Raw genomic sequence first — 26973 nt, forward strand, 5'->3', positions numbered from 1 at the left:
AGTGATTCTAGACAGTGCTCAGGGGAACATATGTGTTGTGGCACTGATGCCAGTGGGGTCCCTGACTGACTTATATGAAGTGGGGAGGAGGTGGCAACCTCAAGAAGGAAATCTGCTCTCTCTCTCTCTCTCTCTCTCTCTCTCTCTCTCTCGCTACCTCTGCCACCTGAGGAACAGTTGGGAAAATCTAAGACCTCTAAGAGTCACCAATAAGGTCCTTGTTCCTTGCAGGAAGGAAATGTCAATCCTAGACATTACTCAGCCTTTCAGGTCCCTTTCCCTCATAGAAAAAAATTTCTGGAGGAAGAGATGAGCAGTGAAGTAAAAAGCAGATTTATTTGAAAGTTTGAGGAGGGCAGCGGTGGGTTGTGGGGGGAAGTCCCAGGACACATCCTAGCTTTAGATATGGAAGTCTGCAAGCACACATCTCAAGAGAGGAGAGACAGACAATACATGTTCTCAGCAGTAAGATGTGGGCCCAGGTAGCATATATGTGTATCTTTTTTGTTCAAGTTAGCTTTTATAGAGATTCTCCCAAGCTGCCCAAGGGGAAACATTTTTTCCTTAGAAAAGAAATATATATATACATATCTTTTTATATCATTATTTTAATCTAATTTTATACAATTACTTATATAATACTGTTAATAAAATTAGCACAGCGGGTAGGGCGTTCACCTTACAAGCGGCCAACATGGCCGACCCGAGTTCAATTCCTCCGCCCCTCTCGGAGAGCCCAGCAAGCTACCGAGAGTATTCGATATGCCAGACACAGTAACAACAAAGTCTCCAATGGAGACGTTACTGGGCCCGCTCGAGCAAATCGACGATCAACAGGAGGGCCTTTACCTTACCTTTTATTGATAACATTAATAATTTTATATGATTGTTATATAATATTTCTTTTTAAATATAATTCACTGGTGATTATAACTTACGTTTGTATCATACTCATTTTAAACTCAAGAGGAAATTTTATTTCATTTGGTAACGTCTACTGATAATTTAATTTTAAATCAGGAACAGATAGTTTCTTCTACCTAGATACAGCGCTAGGGTGGTTGCCTAGGGGTTAGAGTTGGGAGTTGTTGAAGGCCTTCTTGGATATTTCTTTTCTGGTCTTTGTTCCTGCCTGACTGCTTCAGTAACAGGGAACAAACTGGGGCCTGCCACATGCTCCTTAACCCCCTAGTCCAAGCTCCAATTTTTTCCAATGCTTTTTGGAAATTTTCACAGAAGAAGATACATACTGATTTCTAAGATAAAAGCATAGCATACTTGTAACAATTAGATAATTAATCAATAGTAGGCACCAAGAATCATAATTCACAGTTGATTATAACTTACATTTATATCCTACTCCTTTTAAATTCAAGAAAAAATTTCATTTCATTTGATCACTTCTACTACTAGTTGAATTTTAAACCAAAAATATATGGATTCAGAAAATGTAGATCCTATGAGAGTGGGGATTGATGCATGTGTCTGCATTGTTTTCTGTGCACTGAGTCGAGTTGCAGTCACCAGTACAATCATTTAAGAACTTCAATTTAAGAAAAAAATGGTAAGAATTTCATACTAAAACCTACATAAGGTGATGGCTTAAATCATCTCTTCTGCACCTTGTGGGGTGTCTGATAACTTTCACCATGTTTAATATCAGTCGTGAATTTTTCTAACTACAAATTCTGTGCTTACATGGTACGTTTAATGTCTGTGATGATGCAAAATAACAAACTGGCATTTTCTTTTTTCAGCTTATTCAGAAACTGACCGATGTGGCTGAGGAGTGTCAGAATAGTCAGTTAAAGAAGCTCAAAGAAATCTGTGAGAAGTAAGCCTCCTTCATTACAAGGAACTAATTTCTACAAATGTATTAAATGTAAATTGCCATTTAACTTGTTTTTTTTCCCTCTGTCTGCTTCCATTTTTACTTCAGAGAGAAGAAGGAATTAAAGAAGAAAATGGATAAAAAGAGACAGGAGAAGATAACTGAAGCTAAGTCAAAAGACAAAAGCCAGATGGAAGAGTAAGGAGAAAGTAGCCCCTCCTTTGCCCTAGCCCCCTTCCCCAGGGTTTTATTCTGTACCCAAATAACAGATTTTCCACTACACAAAGACTGGTCTGTGAAACACTCCTCTAATTAACCTTCTGAAAGATCCCTTTTGTAAGTCTGCAACACTGAAATCAAAGAGTAGTTCAGTAAAGCAGAGAGGTAAAGACTGATTCAAGAGCTTCCCTTAGGGAAAGGTTAAATCCTCTCTTCCCAAATTGTCAGGGAATTTTCCAAGTGTTTCATGCAAACAGAGCTTGCCCTTGGGTAGAAGCTGACCTTTGTCCAAAGCTCTTGGGTCATTCCTTCTTTGTAACAAGTTCTAAATTTTCTTCTGGGAGTGTAAGATTCCTGTATTTGTAAGATACCAGATGTGTGGATAAAATGATCTGTTTGTCATTTACTTTTAGGGAAAAGACAGAGATGATCCGGTCCTATATCCAGGAGGTGGTGCAGTACATCAAAAGGGTAAGTCTCTGGAGGGAAATCAGGTCCTTTTAACATCCATCACTAGCTCCAACAGAGCTCCTTGACACAGAAGTTGGCCCATAATCAAACCTAGCTTAAATGTAAACTTCTATGTAAAAGGACTTTTCAAACATAGATCTCCAAAATTATTTTCAAGGTCCAGTGTTTCTCGAACTGAAATGTAAATGTTTATGTAAAAGGATTTTCAAAAGATAGATATCCAAAATTATTTTTAAAGTCCTGAAATACGATATAACGGGAAGCTTGCCCAAAGAACCTTTAATTGTTCTTTGAGAAGATGGAAATCTTTGTGGATACTTCTTATCATGTATGTTATGGAAAATTTCAAAAGTTGAAGTAAATACAGGAATAGGGAGCTGGAGTGATAGCACAGTAGATAGGGCATTTGCCTTCACAGGGCTGACCAGGGTTCGATTCCCAGCATCCCATATGGTCCCATGAGCACCGCCAGGAGTAATACCTGCGTGCATGAGCCAGGAGTAATCCCTGTGCATCACCAGGTGTGACCCAAAAAGGAAAAAAAGAAAGCAAGAATAGTGCAATCTTTTGATTATTTCCATCTCCACCTTGGTGTATCAAATTCGAAAAACAACAGTCTCCTATTTCTTCTGATTAGTTTTGGAGTTCACACCCCGCAGTGTTTAAGGGGAACAGGGTCGTTCCAAGGAGTGCTGGAGACTTGGGACAAGGCCATTTCCAGCAATGCTTACAGAGCCATGCTAGGGGTCCAGATAGAGCCAGCTTTTGAAAATTTCATAATAATTTGAAATTTTCATAACATCAATCACTTGAGCTGTATATCATCACTCCCAATATCCTATACTTTCAAGGATGGTGCTTCACCACAATATCAAACAATAAAAATTTGTGATAACAATAATTTTTTATTATCCAGTTATTGTATCATATCATTGTTATACTAGATCTGGAGAGTGTTTCCTTTTTCTGAAAGCATTCTCTTAAATGTTGAGATAAAAAAATGCCTTTTCTCATAATTTTCTTACAGTTAGAAGAGGCACAAAGTAAACGTCAAGAGAAACTCGTGGAGAAACATAAGGAGATTCGTCAGCAGATCCTGGATGAAAAGCCTAAGGTAAACTGAAGCAAATAACAATGAACAGAACTTTCCTTTTCTTTCTGATCAGCTAAACTTAGGCACCCTATTTCAGGTAACTGCACACAGCCTCACATTTTCAGTCTCCCGGGGAATTACGCATCTTTGTCAGTGATGGTATAAAAAAAAAAAAAAGTCTTTATAGGACATAGTGTGTATCATCAACCTATGAGTTTTTAAACTGTGAAATTCCCAGAACTCACATCCAAAGATTGGTTTCAATTGACCTAGGGTTTGTCTTAGGCACCGCTGAGGTACTTTGCTGGAGATAATTCTATAGTGCACCTAAATTAATCAAGTCTCTTCAGCTGTTAACTGAAGTAATGTTGTAATGCCAGACTCTTGCCAGTAGAGGGTGCACTGCACCAAATTTACTTAAATATTTTATAATAAGTTAATTTGGAGTGTCGCTTAAAAATTACCTTATGCTTTCTTTTTGGTCAAAATCAATGGTTTTATGAATATGAACTTAAACTGAATATCTATAAACTAAATACATAGCAAATAGCATCTTGACTTAAATTTTATTCTCTTGTTCCACCTGGAAATTTTTGTTAATGAAAAACATGCTTTTCGGATTTCCTTTCTTCTGTCTTCCGTTTGAATTATCTGTCCTAAGAAGTAGTCATTTCATAATATACATTTTGAATGTATAAAGCTTGTCTGTATTAGTTTTGTTTCATTGTATAGTACTTTCATCAGTTTCATTGATTTACTTTCATATTTCTTGTGGCTAATTCTCAGTAATTGTTATTTCTGTGCTTCTGCCTTCATATTTATTATACAGTACGCTTAATATTTTGATTCCTAAAATGTTTAGATTTGCCAATATAGGTTTTCACGATGTTACTAAAGGTCAATAATGATTAAGTTATGCTGAATTTTTGTTTTTCAACTAACTACACAATTTAAATATGCCTACCCAGCCTCTCAGACTGATAATTAGGCATTAGTCAAGTAGAATAAATGTTAACAATTTCAGACATTTCTGTACTTCCTATTTTTATCATTGTTATTATTGGTTTTGTTTTGGAAGCCACACCCAGCAGTGCTCAGGGCTGACTCCTAGTTCTATAATCAGGGATTACTCCTGGTGGGCTTGGGCACCATGTGTGGCACCATATGTTGCTCTGGGGATTGAACCGGGGTCGTTCACATGAAAGACAAAGCACCCTACTCCCTATATTGTTTCTTTGTGCCTAAAATTATCTTTAAAATTTTTTCTCCGCCCCTCTTGGAGAGCCTGGCAAGCTACCGAGAGTATCTCGCCCGCACGGCAGAGCCTGGCAAGCTCCCCGTGACGTATTCGATATGCCAAACACAGTAACAACAAAAGTCTCCAATGGAGACGTTACTGGGCCCGCTCGAGCAAATCGATGATCAACGGGAGGGCCTTTACCTTTACCTTCTCCTGAGAATAAGTTATTTTCAAAGTTGTAATTTTTTTTTTGGTTTGGTTTTTGGTCCAACAATGCCAACACATCATGTGTGTGAGTGTGTGTTTGTGTATAAATACATATATATGTATGTGTATATATAGTATATTTAAATAACAGTATTAAAAGCCTATAAAGATTTTATATTTTTGCACTAGGTTATAATAATTAAAATCAGCTTTAGTGTTGATGCACATTTAACTTCTTCAATGGATATAATACAAACATTAGCTGATGACAATTTATCAGTAAGAGTGGTTTAGGAGGAATTTTACAGAAAATCCAATTAAAACTGTCTTAAACAATAACAAAAGCAAGTAAGTCACATTCCTGGAAGATCACAGGTATTGTAGTTCTCAGAATGGTTCATTTAGTAACTCAATAGTCTCATCAAAGATGCAGATATTTTTAATTTTCCCCCATGTCATCTCATTTTATTGCTTTTCTTCTTCTTCCTATAAAGTCAGTTACAAGAGACTGTCAATTCCATACATCGTAACCTTACTTACAAAATCATTCAAAGGCAGAAAGGCAGTTTCTTCATCTCCTAACCCTTCATAAACCTGAAAGAAGCCTTCCTAACCCCCCAGAATATGACCTCTCCTTAGCTGAAATTGTTTCCAATGTGCATTCTGAGGCAAGAGACTATAATTTTCAAGACTGACTTAGAATAATCAGTATTCTGAACTCAAGAGGAAAGAAAGGTCAGCTCTTCCTTGTTCTATAGTTATCAGGATCCTAGGAAAAACTGATGTTTTCTTATCAAAGAAATAGAAGAGAAATAGAAATTGGGCAGGTGATTGGTAGTGAGTAGCACAATCATATACAGAACACTATTCCATTTCTTTTCATGGCCCTTTAAAAATAAAACTTAATTGTTTCTATTAATTGGGATAGTTCCATTACTTACTCTTTTAAAAAGTATAAATAAATTGGTATCACAATGATTATTCATTGCTTTTTATCCATGAATTTGCTTGTATGATCATCTTGTATCTAGATATGAAGGCTGTTCATAATCACAATGTCAAAGATTATAGATTATAGATTTTCTATTAAGCTAAAATATTTATTATATGTGAACTGCTCTTCAAAGCATAAAAATCTGTGCACTGCATTCAGAGCCAAGGATGTCACTAAAAAAAATAGAGAACACACCTTGCTTTCTCCAGACCATGAGTTCAATTCCTGAGTACGTGCCCCTCCCATCTTAGTACCCCTGGGTCTAACCCTGATGACCCCCAGCTCTGCTGGCCAAACTGTACCATACTGATGGACCAGAACATCAACTCAACAAGCCATGCACCAAAGAGCCGGATATAGGTGAGAATGACCTCAGCCCCTCAAACACAACTAGGGAAGCCTCAAAAAAAAAAAAAAAATTTGTGTATTGAAAACATAACTGGAACCCATAAGAAGTGATAATAAGCAATGTAGTAAAACAGTAAAACCAAGTATAGGGTGTGGTAAAGAAAGACTAAAACACAGGATAACAATGTAGGGAAATGAAAATGCATACCAGGGGCTTGAAAATGCACAGTGGGTAGGGCGTTTACCTTGCAAGCAGCTGATCCGAGTTCAATTCCCAGCATCCCACATGTGCCCCGCCCACTTCCAGGATAATTCCTGAGTGCATGAGCCAGGAGTTAACACCTGTGCATCGCTGGGTGTGACCCAAAAAGAAAGAAAAAAAGACAAACCAGCATAGAAGCTATCCATGCTTGGCGAACATGGATGAATGATGGACTACGTCTCTGAAATAATCGCTCTTCACAACCAGTACTGGAGAGTGGAAAGGCCTTTGGAACCTGCTAAGATTTGAGGGAAATTAACACAAGCATAAATGGCGGGGGGTTGGGGGCCTGGTGGGGGACTGGGGTAGACTCAAAGAAATGAAGCTAACCAACACTGAATTTATCATCAGACAATGTTGAACAAACTGAGGTAGACTCAGTAATCAGTAATCTCGACATTCTTATGAAGAGGAAATCGTGTCAAGCTCTCCCAGAGATTGTTTATTGACGTCAATAGGTTAAGTAAAGCATTTCCTATATAAAATCTATTAAAGGTTAATCTTTCACTTACAAATATGTACCATACATGGTTTTATTCTTCTTTTCATTATTTTATTCCTTCCACCCTTTTGTTAGATTTTATCACTTACTCTTCTTCTTCATTCATTTTATGTGGTAAGGTACTTAATGTTGTATGTTTAACATTGTTCTGAAGAGGGATAATGCTCTTTTCACATTTTTTATAATTTTCTGATTTTGAAATGTTCAGAAACACAGTTTTATCTGCATAATTTTCCAAACCTCCGGTAGCAATTTTTTTTAAATGTTAACAAAATATTAAAAATGCTTTTAACAAACATTTGAAAATCCAGTTGTTAAAAGACAAAAACTCTCCAGTAGCCAGGAGATTCTGGCAAGATTTAGAAGAAACTACATATGAAGATTAATTTAGAGTGTAACTATGCTAACCTTGCGCTCAACCATGTGTTTATGATTTGTAAAGACCAACTCAAGTTCCCAACATTTTTACCATTCTGCAGAAGAACAATCATAAGAGAATTGACTTCAATCAAAACAGGTTAAAAATCTGTTTGATTTCCACACATAGACTAAGAATTTCAGTTCTGCTGATGCATATTTAGTAGGGCACCAAATTTGGCCAGCTACAATGTGCAAGTTTATTTTAGTATGTCCCACTTTGAAACATGCACCAGACCTTTTTCAAATGGAAAGTCATTTCTTCCATTAAAAATGAGATTCCATGAGTGTATTCCTTCTGTATAAAAAATTTAAGGGCAGTTGGAGAAAATGGAAGTAGGAGATGATTTCTAGAGACAGCTTATATTATGTATAAATATTTTGGTTCTCGCTTTGGCATACAGTTACATTTTGCATTCCTGTACATAAGTCACACCAAAAATTATTATTCTAAATAACAGCAGACACTCTTAAAAGAATAGCAATCTTTTTTCAGTTGAATTTTAAATTCTAGGGAAATGTTCAGTTGCTTGTTTCTTAGTGAGATCTGTAACTCAGCATCTGAGTGAATACTGTTTTCAGCTTTGTGCGCGATGTGTCTTATGAACTCTATAGCGACAGGGTTCTTAAGATAGATGCTATACAACCTAATTCATCTTTCATGTCAGTTACGTAATTGGTTTCTTTGGGATTTCAATACCTGGATTTGCCAAAACCAGTGGGAAAGGGTTTAACGTCTGCAAAAGGTGTTGGAAACAACCCAATAACTCAGCTTCCAGTGCAGAGAAATCATACCTTTTATGGTCTTTCTCTCAACTCTAGATTCATTATAAAAAGGACCTTCTGCTTCTATCCTAGACAATACAGAGATTCATTTTAACATGTTGAACATTAATCAGGAATTGCCCTGAATCTACTGCAAATATTCCAATGTGTATTGATCACTTTGCAACAACCACTGGCTCTCATTATGAAAAAAAAATCATCGTTTGAGGGAACTTCTTAATGAACTGCCTCTATAACCTCATAAGTCGATAAATATGTAATTTGCTTTTTTTCCCTGTGACACTTAATTTGTCTTTGATGCTTCTCAGAACACAGGTTTTCTGTTTTAATTTAGCTCATCAGAAAGACAAATTTCCAGGAAGCTTTAGAGCATTTTAATTTATACCCAAGAAACATTTCATCATGTAGCTACTGACTTTTTATTTCTCCACCAGGGGAATATAGACCGATTTTCCTCATTTTCCCTCTGACATCTTTGTAGCAGGGCGAGTGACTCATCTTTCTGGATGAAGTTAGTCTTTTCCAGACCTACCACTGAGCCCTTATACAGAACCCAAATGTACTATTTCAGCACTGCTTTCCCAGAATTCAAGGGGAAAGGAACCTGAGGATATAAAGTAAAACATTCTTTATTTTATTATAATGTTTATTTATGCCTCCTCTAATCTTTTGGTACTTGATGGGAAAAGCAGATTCTCCCTGCCAGCACCATCCAGACTTCTCATACAAGCAAGTGTGTGCGTACCATGTACCTACTGTGTACCTACTGACAATGACATTGACCATACAGAGGTTTATTTTGTTTGTTTTTACTGTGGAAAAAAAAATTCTTGGGAGCGATAACACAGCAGTAGAGCCTTTGCCTCGCACGCAGCTGACATGGCCAACCTGAGTTCAATTCCTCTGCCCCTCTCGGAGAGCCCGGCAAGCTACTGAGAGTTTCTCGCCCACACGGCAAAAGCCTGGCAAGCTCCCCGTGACGTATTTGATATGCCAAACACAGTAACAAGAAGTCTCACAATGAAGATGTTACTGGGCCTGCTCGAGCAAATCGACGAACAACGGGAGGACAGTGCTACAGTGCTACAGTCATGTTTATCAATGGGAATAACTGACTTTTAATTTTAATTACTTGTTTTTTTTGTTTTTTTGTTTTTTGGGACTGCACTCAATTGGGCTTACTCCTGGCTTCTGTCAGGGATCATTCCTGATGGTGCTTAGAGAACCACATGGGATGCTGGGGATCGAACCAGGGTAACAGTGTGCCAAGCCGTTGCCCTACTCACTGGACTATCACTTCAGCCCCAACATTAAAACATCTTAATTCCATTTGTCTCCTCTCAGTTCAATTTTCAAAGGTCTTTTAATTCCTTCAGCTTCTACGTCTATATACATTAAGACTAATATAGATATGATTTGGTCATGTTATAGAGATAAATCATTTGGACTGACTTACATGATTCAAAGCTTTTCTGAACATTCTTTCTAGTGTTTCAGATCATCCATATGGGGGCATCATGACCCATATGCCACAAAAATTCCTTTACTATAGTCTGTAAAGTTTTAGTTTTTCCTTTTGGGCTTAAAAATAAGCTAATTTCACCTTCATTCTAGTGTGATATTTTTACTGAGAATCTAATTCTAAGCTGGCAGTATTTTCTTTTCACTCCTTGAAGATAAAATTGTCCTTCAAGGAGTGTAAAGAAAACTCAAGATTACTTGTCCTCTGGCTTTTCTTATTGTTGATAAATTAACTGTTAGCCAACATTTCACTATTTTGAACATAACTTGCATTTTTTCTGCTTTTGCCTGCATTCAATTTTTTTTGTTTATTGTGGCAGTAGCTCATCAAGCTACCGAGAGTATCTCGCCTGCACGGCAAAGCCTGGCAAGCTCCCCGTGACGTATTCAATATGCCAAAAACAGTAACAACAAGTCTCAAAATTTGTTGTGAGATGTTACTGGTGCCCACTCAAGCGAATCGATGAACAAAGGCAGGACAGTGCTACAGTGCAGTGGCAGTTTTTAAATTTATTTCTATAGGCAACTACCAATATACTCAGACCTACCATTGAGCCCTGAGACAGAAAACGTTTTTCTCTTTCTTTCTATGATTCAAAATAACTGTATTATTTTGACTAGTCTGCTTAGAGACTTTAGAATTCACTGTGAGACTTGATCAGGTGGTGCACTGGGCAGCCATGGCCACTACAGTGACACTCGAGAGCAGTGCAGTGCCAGAAGTCAAACTTAGACCCCTGCTCATACAAACATGCTCTATGTTCTCTTTGAGCTATTGCATATGAGTTATGCATAACTATGAGTTAGTGCATCTTTGGTACTTGATATAATGTATCTAAATATATGTTTGAATAACTAATGAGTAATTTTCATTAGTTTCATAAAATTTCTCTCTCATGTCATAAATATCAGGCTTTGCCACATTTTTCCTTTCCATCTATGATTCCAAATAATTGTATATAAAATAAAATAGACTCCCTTACTCCATCATCTGTCTCAATTCATTTCAGTACTTGGCATTCTTTTTTTGTCTCTCTGTGTTACCCATTATGAACAAATTTTCCTTATTCTTTTTCTAATTCACAGATATGCTATATTTTCACAGAGTTTTTATTTAGCGTTTTGTTTTTGATATTTTATTTCTGAAAGTTTTATTCGGTTAATTCAAAAGTCTACAATTTGAAAATGTTATTTATTGTAGAAACATTTCCTGGGAGAATTTCTTCTTATGGGGAGGCTACATGATTGAAGTTTCAGCTTTACCCTACTTGGAAGTCAAAAGTTGAATTTGAATTTTCCATCACCTGTGGAAGCCATTAAGGAAAATGATGTTTCCTTGCTTATTATCTGTCTTAGATGAGATCCCTTTAGTTTGGACTGAGAGCATTCTTTACATTTTTGTGGTTCTTAGATTATTTAAAGGAGCTTATTTTAATAATATTTTAAGTGATTTCAATGAGAATACCCAAATATGCTAACCAGATATTATAAGCACTGTAGCACTGTCCTCCCATTGTTCATTGATTTCCTCGAACAAGCACCAGTAACATCTCAAAACAAATTGTGAGACTTGTTGTTACTGTTTTTTTGGCATATCAAATACATCACGGGTAGCTTGCCAGCTTTGCTGTGTGGGCAAGATACTCTCAGGAGCTTGCCAGGCTCTCTGAGAGGGATGGAGGAATTGAACCCAGGTCTGCTGCATGCAAGGGAAATGCCCTACCCTCTGTGCTATCACTCTGGCAAACAGAAGTTCCCATAGAGTATTTTGCACAAATCTTTGAAGTAGTTAACATTTGCTTCAGTTGGAGTCTAACTATAAGAACAGAACCAATAGGAGATTTGTGCTGGCTCATGCAACTCTGTGGATTGATTATGCAGAACCCAGAGGGTCTTCTCCCCATCTCAGGCAGACCCTGACAGGCAGGCAACTGGAAAGGAAGGTTAATAGCAAGTACAGTAACTAGGATAACTTGCGAAATGTCTGTAGCACATGCATGCCCCATGCACACACATACTATGCACACACATACACATACACACCTGTCCTGGGAATTCAAAACAACTAACAAAGAACGCCAGGAGAAGGAAAGTGAGTGTAGCCTTTGTTGCTGTTACACTCCAACAGGACAAGTCAACAAAGTCAGCCACAATGCTTGTGACACAGTGACCACCTCCTCCCTCCCAGCCTTCCAAATGCTTGGAAAAATCTGTCTTCTTTGTAAAGTGCTGTAACTAGGAGCATACAGGACCAGTACCCAGGGAAATGGGAAATGTAGTTCAGCCTGTCCAGGTTGGCACATGACAAGACCATCATATCATCATATAAAAAATAGAATTTAAGAATTTTCATATTAAGAAAAAGTTTAAATTCTCTTGAAACGTTAGGTTATATAATAGCAAGGACCAACTTGCAAATAAATCTCTAGAACTGAGAGGAGATTGCCCTTCAGTGCTGCATGGTATTCCACAGATTTTAGTTCTATGGGATATTCATAGATTTCTGCTTTCTGTTAGTTCCAATTATACAATTGAGTTTGATATTTAAGTAGAAGTGGAGCTGAGATTCACAGGGTTGTCTTTGGTTCATTCCTTTTTATTTACTTTTTCTCACTCTCTTTTTCTTATATTTCTTTACTAAAGATGCAGAAATGTAGAAAAGTGGGTATAGGTGTACTGAATGAGAGGGGGGGAGCCAAAGGGAATACTCACCACATAAGAGAGTGTATTTGTGTTTGTGTTGCTGGGTTTCAGAGTCTTCGCAGCAAACATAATTGCAATTTCAGGAATAGGATAAGATGGACTTATCCCATTGACTTACACACATGTGCACTCAGTGCAATCCCAAAAACCACAGATGGGGCATGAAATCTTTTGGATTGCTTCTTCTTGTAATTCTGCATGTCATGCAAAATATTTATGTATTTTTTTCAGAACTAATTAGATATTTCATTCCCAGTCCATCTCTAGTTTGTTTTTAAAGTCCTGCTTTGGTGCAATGAGAATAATAAAAATATACAGACATATCCTAAACACTCTTTAAAGCAAAAAATGTAAAAATTTAATTAATCTCAAGAAGCCATTATATAATTTTACTACGGCCTTCAATATTTTAGGGGTAGGATTACCAAGCTCAAACTAAAATAATATTTACCTCTAAAATCTCAAAGAGTGAATCCATTAGGTACTTTGAAAGAATCGATGAAGCAGTATGCACAGACTAAATAAAAAGCAAAGGAGCAAATTCAGAGCACATAATTTAAAAATGCTCAAGTAAGTTGTTCAAAATAAGAAAACTAAAAGCAGGAGTCAGTCTCTATTTTCGACTAATTAGGCCAAAGTATTGTAACAGATCTTCACTTGGAATCAGGCTTATACATTTTTCATCAATGGAAATTGATGGAGATGAATCTTCTGCATTTATTGTAATCATTTAGTAAGGATAATATTTGAGTTTAGCAGAGAAGTTTTTGACTTTATAACTGAAACCGAAGTTCAAATTATATTTTCAAGTGTCAAGGACTCCTATTAAAAGAAGTGGTTTTTAACTTTTCCTGAGTGACTTGTGAGAGAATGACAAGCAGTTCATGATATTTTTAATAGTTTTGGAGTTTGGGTGGGTTCTCCAGTGGATGACTTCTGTAACTTTCATGCGTGTGCAGACAGACAGAAAAACAGACAGACAGACAGACAGACAGACACACACACACACACACACACACACACACCTGCTCTCATAAATTTGTACAGCTAGCATAAGCTTAGTACATTTAACCACATTGGTAATAAACTGGATTTTACTCTAACTCATGTTAGAATATGGACGCACTTCTAAAAGAGTAGGAAGCAGTGTGCATATGTTTTAGCAAACCAAAAAATGTAAAAAAAAAAAAAAGAAATTCCGTGTCCATATATTTTGTTTAGTTTCTGTCCTTCCTTTTTCTTAAAATCTTCCATTTTCTTTGAATATTAATTTTTCAAAAGTGTTTTTTAGGTTTGAATAAAAGTATAATGAGCTGCAACAAATCATAAATTTTGAGTCTGTTTTAGACTAAAAATTCTAGGATTTGCCCTCAAAACCAGCAAATAAGTTTTGATTAATTGTAATTGTTAAGTCATCTACTTTTGTGCAATCATCCAATACAGAGCCACTCCAACCCCCAATCTAGATTTTCCATAACCTTCACATTGGTTGCCCGCGTGTTCACATCTGCCTGAATACAATATATTTTCACTACAGCACTCATAGTTGAAAAGTCCTATTTAACATGCATGAAACTAGGTCATTCCATTTTTCAGAACAGTTCATTGACTTCATACCTCTGTGAGAACTAAGCCTAACAAAATCTGGCCCCCACTGTGCCACACCCCTTTTTATTTCCTCACTGACTTACTCTGTATTCAGGAAAACCTGACTCCTTGCTGGACTCCAACAAGACCAGCAATCTCACCTGGATTGCTACATAAACAGTCTCCTCTGCCCAGAAGGACTTTATCCTAGGTGTCAACTTCAGCAACACCCTCCTGTCTTGATCAAAGACCACTGCATTCAGATTTTCAAGCCCTTCCATCACTCTCCATTACTGGTATAATATATTCTACTCTATTTTCTGTTTTTCATGGCATTTATGACCCTTCTCTCTTTGAGTCATTCTTAAGTATGTTGTTGCTCACAGTTGTTCCATCACCATTGGAATGTAAGTTCTACTAAGTTGGGGGTTTAGCCGGTTGTGTTGACTGATGCTCTTGAAAATGATACACCCTCAACAGTATCCTGGAAACAGTTGGTGCTCAATGCGTCGTTTTGAACTTACGAAGAGGGCTAACAAGATTAGCTTTATGTATTAATAATTTTTTAAAAAGCCCTTTCTTTCTTTGAGAAAGAAAATTCTAACCATCAAGCCCAGATTTCGGGGGCTGAATTGTCAAACAGAGCAATTTGCTCTCAGTCATTTCCACACCATCCTTTCTCAATTTTAACGATGCGCAGTGAGAATTTGTGGAGAGTTTCTTAAAAGTGATGGTGGCAATCACATTTTTTTTTTATTTAAACCCATCAGAAGTTAGGAAAGAATCTGGGGTGATGCAGTTGCTAGTTTATTTGCATTTTCCCTTGGGAGATGACACACCACTGCAGATAACGGTGTTGGGGTAGATAGTTGAAGGTTTCATATTGTCCTTGTAAAAGGCATTCTTTCAAGAAAACTCCCCCCCAAATTTGAAACATCCAGCAAGTGACGTAGAAATCAATTTCAGTGCCACCAAAAAAATGACACCCTCCCTTTCTTTCCACACAGGGGGAAGGTTCCTCCTCATTCTTGTCGGAAACTTGCCATGAGGATCCCTCTGTTCCCCCCAACATTACTCCCCCCAACCCTCAAGCTCTCAAGTGGTGACACCATCCTTCCGGCCAGGTAGGACTGGATGGGAGGGGTCGCTTTAGAGAGAAGGGTGGCATGTAGCCATCTGGATGGCAGGCACCATGGAATTGTTCTTTTCTGCTACACCAACGTTTTCTCCACATTCTCATCTTTTTTTGTACTAATGTTCTCATTCAGAATGCATATTATTCCTCCTCTTTTCCTGATTCTCTCTGGTATTTGTTTTATCATCATTGTTTTTTTCTGATGTCAATTCCTGTCTTCCATATTGTTGCCTTCCTCTTTATTCCTTTTGTTTTTCTACTTATAAAGTTGTTTTTCCTTAAGAGTATGGTTTTTCTTATATGCACACTGGTATTTCACTTTAGAAATATATTTTTAAATCCCTATTTTTTATTAAACTAGCTTCCTGCTGTATTATTTCCACTCAAAAATCAATGGAATTGAGGACCAAGCATATATTCAGTTGTAGAGCACTTGTCTTACATATATGAGACACTGGATTTGATCCTTGTGTGTGTGCACGGACACACACACACACACACACACACACAGAGATTAAATTAAGTTTCAAGGAATTTTAAGCGCCACTTAGTTTATCATATCCTCACTTAAAAACAAAATAGACCTACTAAAATTCACTGTATTTTCACATTGTATTTTATTAATTTTGTGATAATTATTTTTGTTTGTTTTTTAATTTTCAATTTTTTGAGCAAAAATTATTTATTTAAACTATTATTTTTGGTATTTTCAAAGCTGCTTTTATTTTTATTTTTAAAATATTTTAAAAATATTTTTTGATGAATCACTGTGATCTACAGTTACCAAGATTTCAATCACATGGTGTTTTATATAGCACAGGGATCCCCAATCCTCAGGAATCACGACCACTAGAAAATTTCTCAGATAGGAATGGTTTGACCACGGACTGTGTTTGCAAGAAACTAAATCTTGAAAATTAGGGAAGATATCCATATGCAATGAGGAAGTATATCAGGGAGAAAGGAAGAATAATTTTCACGTAAAGAAAGTAACATCTGTTCTGATGTATTGAAAACAGTTCCTCAGGGGAGCTTGTGTTTTTGTCTTTAAGCATTTGTTAGTCTATGAAGTAATAATGGTTTAGCAATAAACCCAAGAATTACTGAAAACCACAACTTTTATAGAATTTTTTTCTCTTCCTGTACTTCAGTTTTCACATAAAATCATGATCTTCCACAGTGCTTTTCAAACATTAATGAATTTGTGAATTACCTGGTGACCTGATAAAAATGTAGATTCTGATTCTGGAGGTCTAGAAGAGCTTTGGAAGCAGCATACTACTTTCTAGAGGCTGCCTGAGCTATCACATTTCCATGGACCACATTTCAATAGTGGGGATCACATATGGTCTGACTTCTCAGCTTAAGTTTTTTTTTGTTTGTTTGCTTCCTCACTTGTCTGGCTTTTTGATATCCTTGAGCAAGGTAGACAACACCATTTCAGAGCAAAGACCCTGTCTGACTAAAAATTCTGTCCATGTTCTCTTGATGGTGGTGAACTTATTCCCATGGTTCCCTTGAGTGAGGCAAAACTGACATAGGAAGATTGAGCAGGGAGAAGGTGAGGAACAGCAGTTTCTTCAGGAAAGCATCAGCAACCCTGAAAAATGTCTTCTCATTTGGCTATGTATATGTTTGTTGTATTTAAACCATTAGTTATAAACATTGTTGGATTCTTATTTATGTTGTTGGGAATGGGATTGCTGGGACCACATCCAGCAGTGATCAAGGTTTACTTCTGACTCTGCACTTAGGGATCATTCTTGGTGATACTCTGAGGACCTTGTGTGGTGCTAGAAAATTTCATTGGGGCCAACCATATGAATGCAAGTGCTTTACCTCTTATACTCTCTCTACGGCACCTGGATTTTTTTTTTGTTGTTGTACTCATTACTCTCTTGGTATTTTTAAGAATGATTGAGATGTAGATCAGGAAATTTTCTAATAGAGTGGAGCTCAGAATATATGAGTTGAATTTTATTTTTCAAAATTAGTGCAATAGAATTATAAATGTTACGTTCTTCTACATGGGCTCTAACAGGCATAACTGACTTCTTGTGATATTCAGTTCACAACATCTATTCCCTTCAGAATGCCAGTTGACTTTCCTTCTTAACACAAATATTTAGGTTCAAAAGAGATAGATATTCTCATAATACCTAGGCATTAAAAAATCTTAAGTCACAGAATTCTTTAGTACCTTTAGCTTTCAACATATAACAGGTGACATAAAACTAAACCATTTTCACACTTTCTGTAGAAATAATGTCTCATTGGTAAGACAAACAAAAAATACATTATTTTATATTTGAAAAGTAGTGAATATTTTTATAGCAGTAATTGGAAAGTATATTTTTGTACCAAGTTCAATATTTTCTCAAGTGTTTCTTACTTGCTTTTTCTTGCCTTAAACATTTTAGCTTATAGATAACAGGGGAAGAAAAAGTAAGTGACTAAAAGGACATGGTACTTGGAGATATCACAAATTTTTTCAGGAGATAATTATTTTAAAAAAATGAGGATATAAAATTGATCCCAAATATGCTCATCATTTAAATACTAAAATACTTGGAATTTCACTGCTTAGAATTTGTGAACATTAATGGATGAAAAGTATATTCCTTCTTGTCAGCTAAAGAATAGTGAAGAGGAACATGTTAGTCCTACTTTTAACCTCAAAAAGCATCTATTTTAAAATAGTTACAATTCAACGGAGCACAGGATTGAAAGGAGGTTTGCTCTTTTTGTACATATATATATGCATATATTTTTATGTAAAGAGTTATAGCATTATCAGTTTCTAAAATAAAAATAGTGATATGTAGCATGAAAAAATGCACATTTCTTCTAGTATGTATGTGTTGGATTTATTCTAGGAAATGTCCATTTCAGAGGAGAAAATTCCTCCTTGCTGTCCCCACCAAAAAAAAAAACTCAAAAGAATTCACAAAGTATTATTGTGCATAAAAATGAGCATTTCATGGACACAGAAGGACATTAAACTTTTTCTCTAATACTTGAATACTAAAAAAAGCCATAACTAGCTTATATAAGTGCTTACTATGATGTGAAACACTTTTAGAACATGTCATTTGTTATCTTATTCTCACTATTGTATAGCTGAGGTTAATGAATGTTAAAACATCAGAAGAAATACTAGATCTTGGAAACTCCATCTGTTGTGCATTATGTCCTTCAGCTTTCTTTTTTTTTTAATTTTTGGCTTTTTGGATCACACCTGGAGATGCTCAGGCATTACTCCTGGCTCTGCACTTAAGAATTACTCTTAGCAGTGCTGGGGGAATCATATGGAATGAGGGGGATTGAACCCGGGTCAGCCGCATGCAAGGCAAATGCCCTACCTTCTGTGCTATCTCTCCGAACCCACCTCAGCCTTCTTAGTAGTTATCTGAAGTGGTCATATCCTGCTCTAAATTTCAGGGTGTCATATCTCTTTCTCACATTTCCAACATGTATAGACAATAAAGGGTACGTTCCATCTGATCCTCAGTATACTCATCTGCCCAGTGGAGAACTCTTCAGCCTCTCTTGTGAAGGAAACAGATCTCTCTCATTACAAGGATCTCCATCAAAAGCTGTTTTGGGGGTGACAACCTTTCCAAGATCACAACCAACACCTTGCCAGGGATTCGATCTCCAAGGAGCTAGCAATAGCAAAAACCATTGTACAGCAGAGACAAGACATTCAGGTGTCTCAGAAATATCTGTTTTTAATAAATGGATACCATTACCCAGATCTAGACAATAGAAAACTCACAGTCATGTGACCCGAGAGAGAACTCACGTCCAGGAGGCCACCACTGGTCAGCAGCTTCTCCCCTTGACAGACAGGCAGGCAGGCATCAGCTTCTTCATGTTCATCACGTCCAACAAAGGAAGCACTTCCAGGCACAGCATCATGGAGATTCTGTGACATGTGTGTCCTGCAGATTAGAGTCACAGTGCTTCGTCCCTTGCGGCTGCAGATCCTCAGCTCCGCTCTTCAGCAGAGGCCTGCCGGCCTCTTGTCATTCACCCTGACTTCCCTCTTCCCCTCTTCTTCCTACTCACCTGCGAGTCAGCCTGCTCATGACTTGCTGAGGCTGAGTTTGAATCAGACTCCACAGGTGAGCTCCACTTGCTTATATCCATCCTCTCCACCCTTTCCTCATAGCTTGCTCTTCTTTTAACATTAGAATATTCTTGTTAAACTAATGCTTTCTCCTCCCACTTTCAAAGTTATGCACTGATTTCTTTAATTTCTAGTGGGGTGGCACACCCTGTGGTGTTCAGGTTTACTCCTGTCTCTGTGCTCAGACAGTACTTGGGGAAGCTTGTGGTACCAGGAGTTAATCCAAGGCCAGCCATGTGCAAAGCAAATGCCTTCCCCCCTGTATTAGCTCAACCAAAGTTGTGCAGATTTCTCTGAGGAAGTTAGGACACACATATACTGGCCCTTGTGTCAAATCCTAATTTTATAGGTCAGTTTGTTTTTTTAATGGGACTTATTTATTTATTCAAATAATATTTATTTGTCCCTGGTGTTTACCCTCAAGGATTTCACGAATGACAAGAAATCTAAAGGAACATCAGAAGAGGAACATCTTTTAGATTACATTTACATCTTACTCATAGTGCAGAAGGGGGCTTCTCTGGGGCTTTTGACAACTGACCTTGTTTTCCTTTTGCTCTAGATAAGAGGCAAAGGAACTGCTTGGGGCTAAATGGATGAAAAGATTTCATCAAGGTACAAAAGTCTGAGAGAAAGAGCATATAAATACCAAAACAGATTCCTGGCAATTAATGTGTGTCTCTTTGAAGATCTTTAAACACTGGTGACAAGGAAGCTGTGTGCAAGAGGGTTGTGAACATCTGAGTGACCTTTGCACGATCTCCTTTGAGTCCATGAAGAATACGATTAGTGAAAGTCAGAAGTTCGCCACTGAAGTAATAGGAATGAGGTCCAGAGAATTCAGGGTGTTGGAGGACTCATTAAACAGTGTCGCATAAATATCGTGCTGAAAGATTTAATGAGTCCATAGGGTCACTTAACGAACAATGGAACAGAGATGACCTAGAAAAAATAAATTAGAATCGATATCATGCTTCTGAATTAACAGCTATAGATTGCTATATTAATACTTCAGAAATTAAAACTATAATTATATCTTAATTATATATGTGGGTTTTCTCATCCCAGGTAAAAGAAAAATTACTTTATTTTTTTTTTACTCTTTAATAGGAAAAATAAACATATATACATTCACATATATATGTGATCTCTAGAAACAATGACAAATTTTTTTGATTTTGGGTTTCACCTGGTAATGCTTAGGGGTTATTTTGGTTCTGCACTCAGGAATTACTTATGGTGGTGTTCAGGGGACCATATGGGATCCTGGGGATCAAATCAGGATTAGCCGTGTGCAAGGCAAATGCCCCACTTACTCTAATATCCAGCCCCCTCAGTGAATATTTTTAAACGGCTACAAGTTGTGGGGTTTTGGCGTTTCTTCCGTGAGGAAAGCAGTTGGCTTCATCTGGCAATGCTTAGGGTCTTCTCCTGGCTCTGCACTCAGGAATTACTCGTGGCAGTGCATGGGGGACCATATGGGATGCTGGGGATTGAACCGTCAAGTGGAAGGCAAGTGCCCTACTCTGTACTATTTCTCCAGTCCTTTTGTTTTGTCTTATTAACTCAGCTAGTTTTTATCAATACCCATTGTAGAAACTATAGTTAGGCTAAATACTAGGAAAATAAAACCATCCCAAAAGAGACAATCTTGCACCCCATTTAAAAGTGCTTACATTGCTCTACCCAATAGATCTTCCTGCAGTGATAGAAATGTTCCAACTCTGTGTCATAACCACAGGCTATGGGTGATTATTAATTGGTTAATATAAATGAAGCACCAATTTTCTAAGTTATCATTTAAATGAAAATATAAACGTCCATATGAAGCTAGTACTAACTTGGAAATAGCAAGAGAGATAGCATACCAGATCTTAATTTCTAATGTGTGATCTAATCTGTTTACAAAGAAATTGTGTTCGGACAAAGCACTGTCATCCTCAGTAGGATAGAAGTGTTTCCAGGGAAGGATATCAGGCTGGATATCAAAGATGGCTTCCCAGAGATGAGAACTTCTGATCTGCAAGATAAATTAGAATGATAAAGCAGAGACACACATAGAAGATATTCCCCAAGACACTTTAACAAATCTACGTACAGATAACATGTAAGAAATTTTTTCATTTTTCTGTTCTCACAGTAAAGTAGGCTACCTTAGTACAATATCAGAGAAAGAAGGACCTAAATTCTAGGCTTCTTAAATTATGGGTCATAGCCCACACATGGGGCCGCATAACTGAATGTAGGGGTTGTGAAAAAATCTTAAATAGTTGTTATAAAACAGTTGTTTTAGAAGTGAGAGCAATAGTCCATTGGATAGGGTGCTTGCCGTGCAGGGGTCCGACCTGGGTTCGATCCCCAGCACTGCATGTAGTCCTTTAAATGCAGCCAGGAATGATCCCTGCCTGTAGATCCAGGAGTTTGCCCCCAAGTGGGACTGGGTTTGACCCAAAACAACAAAAAAGATAAAAATAAAACCAGAGTTCTATGATTTGCTATCCATATAGGTTTTGTTTGTATTTGTAGACCTATTTTAAATTACCTCAATATCAAGATCATGTAAGACTTTTCAGGTGACATGGATCCCAAATGGAATGGTCTAAATGAGAAATGTATGTTCTCACAGTGCTACAGCCCCAAGGCTAAGATCATTATGGCAGCATTGAGGTCTGCCCTTTGGTCTGATCTATGCAGGTACAGAGGTAGGGGAGGCAGGTGAGAAGGAGAGGGTAAGAGTGAAAAAAAAATCTAGTGTCACCTCCTTTGAGGAAGACACTTGCTCTCTATTGGGCTTCTCTAGGAATAGTTATAGGGTTCATTCTGTAGGATTGTCCTTTGACTTCATTTAACTTGATGACCTTCTGAAAGGTCTTTTTTTTTCCTGCTTTTTTGGGTCACACAGTGATCCAGTGATTCACAGGGGTTACTCCTGTCTCTGAACTCAGGAGTTATTCCTGGCGGTGCTCAGGGGACCATATGGGATGCTGGGAATTGAACTCAGGTCAGCCACATGCAAGGCAAACGCCCTACCCGCTGTGCTATCACTCCAGCACCTGAAAGGTTTTATCTCCAACTGTAGTCACATTTGTAGGAGGCTAGGGCTTCAGCTTATGAATTTGAGGGGGATGGAGATGCAGTTGAATTCATAAAACATGTAAGTCAATGAGCAGATAACTGAAGGAACTGTATATCTCACAATTCAATAATTAATAGAAAAATCGTCTGTTAATTTAATATCTGAGGATTATAATTCTTATTTTTTATTCACTCATTGGTACATAACAATTCTAGAAAACGAACATCTATATAAAGCACCTGTATCTTAAATGGTACAGAAATCAAATAAATTCTAATTATTTTTTAAGCAAATAATAATATTAAATTATCTTTATTATTCAAGGACAAATGAACAATGAGGTAGAACTGGCTATACCCAGTCTCAACCGCTCATTTTCAAAAATTTTCAAGGTGGTTATGGGTCAATTATTATATCCAGTTATTATGAGAAGCAAATAAGGGCTAGAGTGAGATAGTATGAAGGTTGGGGTGCTTGCCTTGCATGCAACCAACTCAGGTTCGATACCAACATAAGCACCCAGAGTGATCCCTGAGCACAAAGCCAGGAGTAAGCCCTGAGCACTGCTATGTGGCTCTCCAAAATAAAGAAAAATAAAAGAAAATTAGATAAACTTACAATGAAATAAATCATATCAGTAATGTATCTCAAATGATGATTATAATTTGCCTTACGAACAAGGCTTTAGGTGCGATCCCAGTTAAGCATGGGCTCCAAGCTGTGGGCCTGATTACTGTGAATCCTTCCTTGGGTGTTTCTCGCCCCAAGTCTAAACAAAACACAGGTAACATCCAAAACTCACCTGTAATTATTTGAAACATCCCACTATTCCCTGGCCTCAGGAGACCAAGTGTGTTCTGTTATATGTGTGTGGGGTGGCTATTGCAGACGGAGGTTGGGGGTGGGGAAGGATTCGACAAGGCACTTCTTTTTTTTTTTCCCTTTAGCGGTAGGGCGTTCGCCTTACAAGCGGCCAACATGGCTGACCCGAGTTCGATTCCTCCGCCCCTCTCAGAGAGCCCGGCAAGCTACCGAGAGTATTTGATATGCCAGACACAGTAACAACAAAGTCTCCAATGGAGACGTTACTGGGCCCGCTCGAGCAAATCGACGATCAACGGGAGGGCCTTTACCTATTTTATTTTATTTTTTTTAAAGTTGTAGATTTACAATTTTTTGTGCTTTGGTTTCAATTATACAATGATCAGATACCCTTCCCTCCACCAGTGCCCATTTTCCACCACCATGGATAATATCCCTCCCACCCCCATCCCCCCATTCCCCCCTGTCTCTGTGGCAGGGCAATCCCCTGTGTTCTCTCTCTCCTTTTGGGTGTTGTGGTCTGCAAAAGAGGCATTGAGTGGCAAACATGTTCAGTCCATAGTCTACTTTCGACATGCATCTCCCCTCCTGGGAGGATCCTCCAAACATCCTTTATTTGGTGCTCCCTTCTCTATCTGAGCTGCCCTTTCCTCTAGGATACCCGGCTGGCCTCTAAGTTATGGAGTAATCCTCCTGGTGCTGATCTCAGCTATTCTTGGGTATTAATCTCATACTTTGTTACTTTATATCCCCCAGATGAATGCAATCTTTCTATGTCTATCCCTCTCTTTCTGACTCATTTCGCTTAGCATGATACTTTCCATATTGTACCACTTGTATGTAAATTTCATGACTTCATCTTTTCTAACAGCTACATAGTACTCCATTGTGTAGATGTACCAAAGTTTCTTTAACCAGTCATCTGTTCTTGGGCATTCAGGTTTCTTCCAGTTTCTGGCTATTGTAAACAGTGCTGCAATGAACAAACAAGTGCAGATGTCACTTTGACTATACATTTTTGCCTCTCTGGGATATATTCCCAGGAATGGTATTGCTGGGTCAAATGGGAGCTCAATTTCTAATTTTTTGAGAATCGTCCATACTGTTTTCCAGAAGGGCTGAACCAGTGGACATTCCCACCAACAGTGAAGGAGTGTCCCTTTCTCGCCACATCCACGCCAGCATCGGTTGCTTTTGTTCTTTTGAATGTGGGCCAGTCTCTGAGGTGTGAGATGGTATCTCATTGTGGTTTTGATCTGCATCTCCCTGATGATTAATGATGTAGAGCATTTTCTCATGTGCTTTTTTGGACAAGGCACTTCTTCCCATCTCTTCAAGCTCATAACTTCCGGTTACTTGAAATTGACACCTGAGGCAATGTTTACATTATGGAACTCAGCAGACACTACAAATCAGGATCTTGTTTTTTGAATTCCCCAAGAAAGCCATTAAAATTTGGGAGGGCATCCCTGACATCCATGTCACTATTCCACAGCATATATTTTCCCCAGGAACTTTGCAAAATTCCCATTGCCTCTTCTCAGACTTGAAAATATGATCACCCAGTTTTAAAAATGAACTGAATAGAATTTCCTGCCAAGACAGTATTAATCTTTTCTATGTTTCTTTTACTAAAATAAAAAAAAGGGGGGGCTGCCTGCCTTGCTGATTTATTATCTGTCATACTCTGGACTTAATATAAGTTCCCTGCAACAATAATGTATTGGGGGTGAAAGGGCAAGATAAAGGTCCCCTAAAACATAAACCTGAAACTGACAACCTTTTTTCTAACTACCCAGCAGTGTCTTCTATCTGGGAGTTGTCTCATCTGTAACATAATATCCCTCCCACTGGCAAAACTAAGCTAATATTTGCCTCATTTGTTTTACAGGGCCACAGTTTTCCCCCTATTAAAAGTTCTAAGGGAAAATAAATGAAATAGAATAGTATATGGGGTAAACAACAGCTTGAGGATTTAAATTTTATCAACCATAGGGAAGTGTTCTCTATGAAGTTACTCTTGTTATACTCTTTTCAAACAAGTCAAGAGTTGCTGAGATTCTAAAATGACATACAGCATGGCAGCCTTGTAGCCATTTGGCAGCCTTTTTTTTTTAATTCAAACTACAACCAGATCACACCTGTGTCATCTAGACTCTGAAGTCCAAGAAGTTCAAGGCATCTTGATATGACAAATAAGGAACAGGAAGACATCTCTTAACTTCCTGCCCAGCTCCTTCACTTCAGATTTGTACCATCATATTTTCTGTAAACTTTGTTCGCTTATGATTTCTTCAAGCATCATTGTATTTTATGCAGCTATTTTGAGGGTGATTAAAGAATGATTGAATCAGGAAAGAAAAAAGGAGCTGAGGTCATTGCCCTTTCCTCAAAGTGAAACATTGCACATGCACAAAACATGGAGAATCATGGCTCTAGATTGAATGTAAACAAAGTGTGTATGAAATACTACTTTCCAAGAAAGCAGTGTTCTTCAGCTTTTTTACGTTTCAGAACTGGCACATGTCTTTATTTATTTATTTTTAACTTTTTTTTATGGAATCACTGTGAGTTAGACCCTTACAAAGCTGTTCATGATTAGATTTCAGTCATACAGTATTCCAACACCCATCTGTCTACCAGTATACATTTCCCATCACTAGTGTTCCCAGGTTCCCACCCATCATTCCCCATGCCCCCCCCCTCCGCCTGCCTCTATGGCAGGTGCTTTTCTACTCTCTCTCTCTCTCTCTCTCTCACTCTATCTCTCTTATTCTCTCTCTTATTCCCTCTCTCACTCTATCTCTCTTATTCTCTCTCTTTTATTCCCTCTCTCTCTCCTTTTGGGCATTGTTGTTTGCAATATTGATACTGAAAAGTTATCAAGAATATCCCTTTACCTACTTTTAATGCTCAGTTCTTGTCCAGAGTGATCATTCCCAGCTCTTATTGTCATACTGGTCTCTTTTCTATCTTATCTACCCTGAGCCCCCCGCCCTCCACATGCTTGTTGTTAGTTCCAACCATTGACCAGTCCTCCTAACCCCCATTTTTCCTGACCAGCACATGTCTTACACTTCATGGATTGACTATTATAAGCATTGTGGTAGACCAGTAGTCTTAAGCCTTTCCAAACTGTAAGCCAGTGTAGAAACTTTTCAAACTCTGCTCTATGGACCAGAGTTTGAAAACCACTGATACAGAGGCCAAATAGAAGAGATATGGAGAGGTAGTTCCAGACTTTCAAATTTTTAGAGATGTTGTAGGTGATGAGATGCATAAAGGTGAGATGGTACAGTATGAGTTGGGGAGAAAATGACCAAGAAAGTCAGAGAAACTCAGAAGGAAAAAAGCCCCCTGGAGGGAATAATTCATGTATATGAAGTAACTGAGTGACAGAGTGACAAAGAGCTGTGTCTGTGGTATCTCTGAGGTCTCTTGAATGTCCATGGTATTAATGAACTTGTGAAAAAATTGGAGTTGGAGACAGATTAAGAGGAGTATGGACAAGAGCATGAACTAGGAGAGCATTAGTCTCACATTCCTCAAGAAATTTGAACTTGAAGGGAACAGGAATCTGAAACAGTCATGGAAGAAAGGAGAAGAGAAAAATGCAATCATATGATC

General features: G+C 37.8%; 1 protein-coding gene across 2 annotated transcripts in view; it reads left to right on the forward strand.

Moving 5' to 3' along the window:
- The window catches only part of PLCB1 (phospholipase C beta 1), a 787019-nt gene that overhangs the window by 692019 nt on the left and 68027 nt on the right, over positions 1-26973 (forward strand). The window contains exons 28-32 of one of the 2 annotated variants that reach the window (XM_056121101.1): positions 1758-1834; positions 1940-2029; positions 2464-2521; positions 3549-3635; positions 15189-15305. In XM_056121101.1, the coding sequence (XP_055977076.1) occupies positions 1758-1834; positions 1940-2029; positions 2464-2521; positions 3549-3635; positions 15189-15287 (411 nt within the window). In that variant the 3' untranslated portion in view covers positions 15288-15305. The remainder of the gene's footprint in view (positions 1-1757; positions 1835-1939; positions 2030-2463; positions 2522-3548; positions 3636-15188; positions 15306-26973) is intronic. The other variant, XM_056121100.1, reaches the window with a different exon arrangement.

The sequence above is a fragment of the Sorex fumeus genome, unplaced genomic scaffold, assembly GCF_029834395.1.
Source record: "Sorex fumeus unplaced genomic scaffold, SorFum_2.1 ptg000044l, whole genome shotgun sequence".
In the NCBI taxonomy this organism is placed as follows: Eukaryota; Metazoa; Chordata; class Mammalia; order Eulipotyphla; family Soricidae; genus Sorex; species Sorex fumeus.